This window comes from Triticum aestivum, chromosome 3B (genome assembly GCF_018294505.1).
Source record: "Triticum aestivum cultivar Chinese Spring chromosome 3B, IWGSC CS RefSeq v2.1, whole genome shotgun sequence".
Lineage (NCBI taxonomy): Eukaryota > Viridiplantae > Streptophyta > Magnoliopsida > Poales > Poaceae > Triticum > Triticum aestivum.
In genome coordinates, this window is record NC_057801.1 from 52,289,096 (window position 1) to 52,294,993 (window position 5,898).

At 46.2% G+C, this 5,898-nt stretch overlaps 1 protein-coding gene across 2 annotated transcripts; it reads right to left on the reverse strand.

Annotated features, from left to right (window-relative positions):
• Positions 1-411: 411 nt before the first annotated feature.
• LOC123068523 (protein FAR1-RELATED SEQUENCE 5) lies at positions 412-4,920 on the reverse strand. Of its 2 annotated transcripts, XM_044491104.1 has the most exons (7): positions 4,768-4,920; positions 4,501-4,671; positions 3,116-3,380; positions 2,296-2,986; positions 1,715-2,172; positions 1,332-1,619; positions 412-1,223 (listed from the first exon to the last, which is right to left on the reverse strand). In XM_044491104.1, the coding sequence occupies exons 4-7, from the start codon at positions 2,627-2,629 to the stop codon at positions 564-566; spliced, it is 1,740 nt and encodes a 579-aa protein (XP_044347039.1). In that variant the 5' UTR covers positions 2,630-2,986; positions 3,116-3,380; positions 4,501-4,671; positions 4,768-4,920; the 3' UTR covers positions 412-563. The 2 variants fall into 2 exon arrangements, with proteins under 2 accessions (XP_044347039.1, XP_044347040.1); XM_044491105.1 differs by lacking the exon at positions 3,116-3,380.
• Positions 4,921-5,898: the final 978 nt, after the last annotated feature.

Sequence of the window (5,898 nt, forward strand, 5' to 3'; positions counted from 1 at the left end):
ACTCAGAATTTAGTTAATGAAACATTTTCATCGTCCAGGCCGAGACTAGATCTAGCGCCATGCCTTATAATTGACCATGGAACTCAGCACCGCACGCCTATCTGATGCAAGCTATTAATGACTGTTGCGTACGTCGCGTACACATGTGCAGGACAGAGCTCGCATGCTCACCACTGGCGCCTGGGGGCACAGTGCAATGGAGGACCCTACGCCAAGCTACCAACTGTAGGCTTTGCGTCATGAAAAGATGATAGCAGCGCTGCCCTCCATGTACGGAATGTTGACCCTTGGCACCACGGTGTTACTACATCGATAGGATTAAAGTTACTACACTGGAAAAAATGCACAATTCTCCCAAAGAGCAAAAAATGCAATGTCGTGCACATGCTACCGATGTTGCTGGCACACAGATACAACAATCAAAACATGAAAACGGCAACATTTTTCGCATGTTCCTACCTGGAGCACACCACATAACCAACTGATCCATATCACCTAGTCCTTTTCACAACATGCATGACATAAAGTCTGAAAAACACAGTACAAAATAGAATTCAGGTTGCCTATAGGAAGTTTGGCTCAAATGGGCCGCTCTTCTTAGTCCCGCAAGTATTGCGCCTGTGTCCAACCACACCACAGTTCGTGCATTTCGGCAACTTCCTTGGAGCCTTTGGCAAATCCCCTCTCTGGGGACAAGTTGTACACTTGTGGCCCTGCTCTCTGCAGATCGTGCAAAAACGTGACCTCTTAAGGTGTTGTTCGTAAGGAGCCTTGTCCCTGCTGGTCGTCGGCCTGCCCCTTTGCCTCTTCCTATCAGACAGCCCAACAGCTGAGCAACTGGATTCGCCGTCGCAGGTATGTTTCTTCAGCACATCATCGCCATCCGTTGATCCAAGCCCCTTTTGATCTACAACCTGAACCTGCCTCTCTCTCTCTGCAAGCCCCATTCCATCTTTATCAACGCTAAGTGGAAGCAGAGTCGCATGAACCTCCTTCATCATAGCCATGAAAACATCATAGCACTTAACATTGCTGTCTCCAAGCACGACACACTCCAGAGCTTTCATGTACATGGTGTGATGCCTGAATGTATCACTAGCTGGAGGTCCTCGGTCTCTTTGATACCTAACCAAATGTTCAGGAAGAATGTCACGTGCCTCTCTCGTCCACCTTTTAAGTATATGCTTCTGTGGTATTTTTTGCAATCGGAAATGCACCATCACCTGCACACGATATGAACAAATGGTTTATCTAAGACATGCATATCCTGGTAGCGAAACACGCGATCGGAACATAAAATAAACTATGGTGTCATGGAACACAAGACTCACCTGCAATGCATGGCAGCACACTAGCCCAGCATGTTCAAAATAACCACACTCGCAACTGAAAAAACTCGCGTCTTCATTCACTTCTATCTTGAATTCAACTTTGCTCCATTTCTCCCTGTTTGCCGCTTCTACGTGGGTCGACTTATAAATCCTCCCAGGCACCACCTCATCCAACACATGTGCCCCACACTTGTACAACTCTTCCCCGAATTTTTCGAACATAGCTCTGGTGTAGACTTTGCTAGCATGCTTCTCAATTGGAAGGTTGACCCGAAGACACACACCACTCTGTGATCAAGAGCACAAGCCACACGGCATTATCATAGCGAGGAGACAAGAAAATCATGCACATGAATTATATGAAAAAAAGAAATCGGACTCACTAGCGATGTCCTCTTCTCCTGGAAACTCTCCTCTGCCTCTCTGTCAAATTGCAATTTCTGGAATTGCTTCAGAAACAAATGCATTGGACACCCTGGAGGCACGTAACCTTTCAACAAATGGTTGGCGCTCTCGCTCCGTTGAGTGCTCGTCATCCGAGCACAGAACACCCCTCGGAAATACGGCTTTGCCCATTTATGCCTGACCTCATATATCTGAGTCAAAAATGGATGTTTCTTCAAAGAGTACTTCTCCCACATCTGGCTCCAGCCATCCTCAAACTCTTCTTCCGTGATCATGTGATGCACAAGCTTGTGGAACTCCAGCTTGAATTCGCTGTTCTTGCTCCAAAGTACACCCATGGACTCCTTAGCCTTTTTCAGAACATGCCATTTGCACCACCGGTGCACAGTATTTGGGAGCTCGGCTTCAATTGCCAGTTCCATGGACCGTGCCTGGTCTGCATTTGTATCACAACATAAACAAAATGGGAAAAGTATAAGGCCGCGAGGATTGTGTGGCAACATCAACGGACACATAATGCTTTTTTAAGAAAGCCAAATTCGAGTTTCAACGCACCAACCTGTAAGTATTGTCTGCGGATGTTTCCCACCAACCATGCGAACAAACTCCTTGAAAATCCATTTGAATGTTTCCTCTTTATCGTCCCTCATCATCGCCCCCCCAAAAATTATGCTCTGGAAGTGGTTGTTGACGCCGACGAACAGACCAAAGGGCATATCGTACAAGTTTGTTCGGTATGTGGTGTCAAAAGTTATTGCATCTCCAAAACACCTGTACTGGTTGCACCCACTGCTTGTCACCCACATTAGTGTCTTTATGCGGCTCTCTTCATCGACCTGCACTGTGTAGTTGAAGTTTGGATCGTTTGCCTTCATCTCACCAAGCAGGTTCATTGTTTTGACGGCATCAAAATCTGACTGTTCTTTGTTGAGTTTTCTACACAAGGTCTTCAATGACCTTTTGGTAAAAGGCACGTTATCTGTGGATCCGAAAAAACTACCCACTATGCTGAAAACTTTCCCAATGCCAACATTATTATCCCTAAGCTGCTTCACAAGATCCTTGGTGCATCTGTCTATATGCCTGTGCGACTTTCAATGCATTTTCTGGCCACATGTAATGGACAGTGGATGGTTGTGCCCTGCTTTGTGCTCTGATATGTACCAACCCGCATCCTTTGATCGGAGCAGCCTTATCATTGCATTGCAACCACACCTCGAAGACCGGCTGTTCTCCTTCAACGGTGACCCCTGGCAACAAAACCGAACATGTATAGACGTTAGTGTACTATCTATGCTAAAAACCCATCTACAGGCTAGAAGGACTACAATCAAATGCGAACACACACAAACAGGAATGCATTTTTTACACAGACGTACCGCGCAGGCACAAACTATCTCTTGCATACACCTTGTTCTCTGCACATTGAGCCTGCTCTTTGCGAGTCGTATACCAAAACATGTTTCCCATGAATATAGGTTGTAGAACTCATATGCTTCATCCAACGAGTCAAATTCCGTGCCAATTTTCGGATTGACGACATGCCCTTGACATTTTTCAGCATAAGCACGGACAGAGAGCTCAAGTGCTGTTTTTCTGTCAGGATTCATGTCTCTCTCATCAGGTGCTTTCCCAAGCCTCACCCTGCGCCATTGTGAATAAGAATAGTTTTAACAAAATTAGCGAGCCGTACTATGCAACAAAACCCTATACAACGATACGGCTGCCGCCAACATAGGTACAGATCGGCATCATACACCTGACATACACATCAAACACCAGTGGTTAATGCAAAACGCCACACAGACAATTGGAATAGCTCATCATCTCTGCTAGCCAGCGCTCCAGTCACCTTTTTTTCATAAAATACATAACACCCATCCTAGAATCCAAACATAACACATTTTGTGCCCACATGCGTGTTGAGTTCCAGTAATCCATCCATAAACACAAGAACTACTTGTCTGGTATCCTATTTCGTAAAATGGCAGACGCCACACAACAACTATGCAGCTACCATGTGCTAATCACATAACCCAAATACAGATTACCATAACTAACTATAGCCTCGCCTTGCGCCAGTGTGCATAAGAACAGGTTTATCAAGTTTAGTGACCTGTAATATGAAAAAAAAACTAGACAAGGAGAGAACTCACATACACATACCAATTAACAGTGGCGAGTGCATTTTTTCTGTCACCCATCGGAAATAAGCTACGCCTTGACAAGCAAAAAACCACAACCATATTTCATATAATTTATGGTCTCCGCGATGCAGCACTCCAATCAGCCATTTTTGCTAAAGTCCATAACACCCATCCTAGAATCAAAACATATCACAGTTTGTGACTACATGTGTGTTGTTCAGTTATCCATCCATAGTCATAACAAAATACTTCTGGGTACTCTCTCCGCCTAAATGTCAGAGACCACGCTGGAACTCCAAAAACTACACGTGCTAATCACACAAATCAAAACACCTACATCCAAACATCACATACAACGTGCGTGCATCACAGTGTTCTTTGGCACTCCCTGTAAATCCAAGAAACGAACCAGAAATCTATCCAAACATATAAAACGAACAAACTGAATCCATTAGCCTCTGACTCACGTACGACATACAAAACTAAAACAGCACACATCAAACACTTAAAGCTGCAAGATCGTTGTTCTTCAAAACAAGCCTGGTTATGTTGGGTTCCATCTCTAAAACTGAACAGATCGGAATGAAGCATCATGGGGGTAAAGAAAAAGACCGCACCTCCTCGTCCAGCCGCTTGTAGCTTCAGAGCACACCTCGAATCTCTGACCACCTTCAACCACGCCTGCTTCTTCGTCCTTCTCGAGCTCCAGGGCTGCAGCACTCATCGAATCTTGGGATTCCACCGGGGCCGCCGCACTTGTCCATCCGGCGATGTTCCCTCCACCGCCCCTGCATTCAAACCTAGCGCCGTCAGATAATGGATCTGCAGAGAAAAACGGGCGGACGAACTAAGGCGACACAGAACTTAGATGAAGAACAACATACCCGTTGACCTCTAATCCGTCCGTCGACATCTCGCCGGTGGGGAATCTCCGCCGCAGCCCGCCCGTGTGGAAAAAAGGAGCAGCCGCGCACGCGAGCTTTCTGTGCGGTAGAGGGTAATGCCGAGGAAACGCACACGCGTGGATGTACCTGCTCCACTCATGCGGCCGGGCCCATATACATGTGCTGTTTCGAAAGATCGCTGCTGTACCAGAATTCAGGTCCAGCCAGGCTAGTTAGCCCGCGGGTCACGGGACAGGAACGGGTGATGGGCCGAACACAATACGCCTAGTGAAACCTAGCTGTATCACGGGCCGTATTTCACTCACTAGGCCTGCCATCACACTGCCACCCCACTGCTGTGAACTGACAGATCGACAATCGCAAAGCCCATATGAATGAACGAGATAGCGGCCTGCCTGTAGCCCGGCCACCAAAAGCCCCCACTCGTTGTTTCGATTTTATTATGTCCTTCCGTATTTTCTTTCTGCTGCAAGCCGTCACTCATTTGCAAACTTGAACAGTACATTAACTAGATCAATTATTTTCTCCAATTAATATTTCACTGGGCACAGAGGTTGATCACCTCAATTTTTAACTGAAACAAGCTAGGGAGCGAAAGGAAACAAGAGATTAGTATGCAACACTGTGTGTGTATCTCCGCCCAGACAAGCGAGTCGTGCATGCATCAGAATCAAGGAGCTAGGCATTCCACAGAGCATCATCGTCCCAGCAAAGTTTCCGGTAGAGGGGACAATTAAAGGATGGAGCCTGCTGCACATAACTGTACATACGCAGTGAATATCCACTTGCTAGCCTAGAACAACCAGGACTCTTCGTCCGTCCACGTAGGCAACGGGCCAATGAAGGTCTGTAGATGGCCACATAATGTCCTGCTGTACACCCAGCTTGCCCATCGTTGACCAGTTCCTGCAGGGTTGGCTTGGTTAAAAACTATGCTATTCTTGTGCTTCTAGATTTCCTCACATCGAATGATGATTGATGATTGTGGCCAAGTAAAAAAAAAATTCCAAAAGGGGCCCAAGGCCATAAACTAAGTATCATAAGTCCTTACAAACAAAATGTACTGAAAAATAAAATTACATTGAAATTCTTGGGGGCGCGGAGACCATT

Excerpts from the sequence above, each read along its gene's own strand:
- LOC123068523 (XM_044491105.1), bottom strand. The coding sequence starts at position 2,629 with ATGAACCTGCTTGGTGAGATGAAGGCAAACGATCCAAACTTCAACTAC. Across the intron at positions 1,620-1,714 it reads AGGAGAAGAGGACATCGCTA|AGTGGTGTGTGTCTTCGGGT; the intron begins GTGAGTCCGATT and ends TCTTGATCACAG. Across the intron at positions 1,224-1,331 it reads TGTGCTGCCATGCATTGCAG|GTGATGGTGCATTTCCGATT; the intron begins GTGAGTCTTGTG and ends TATCGTGTGCAG.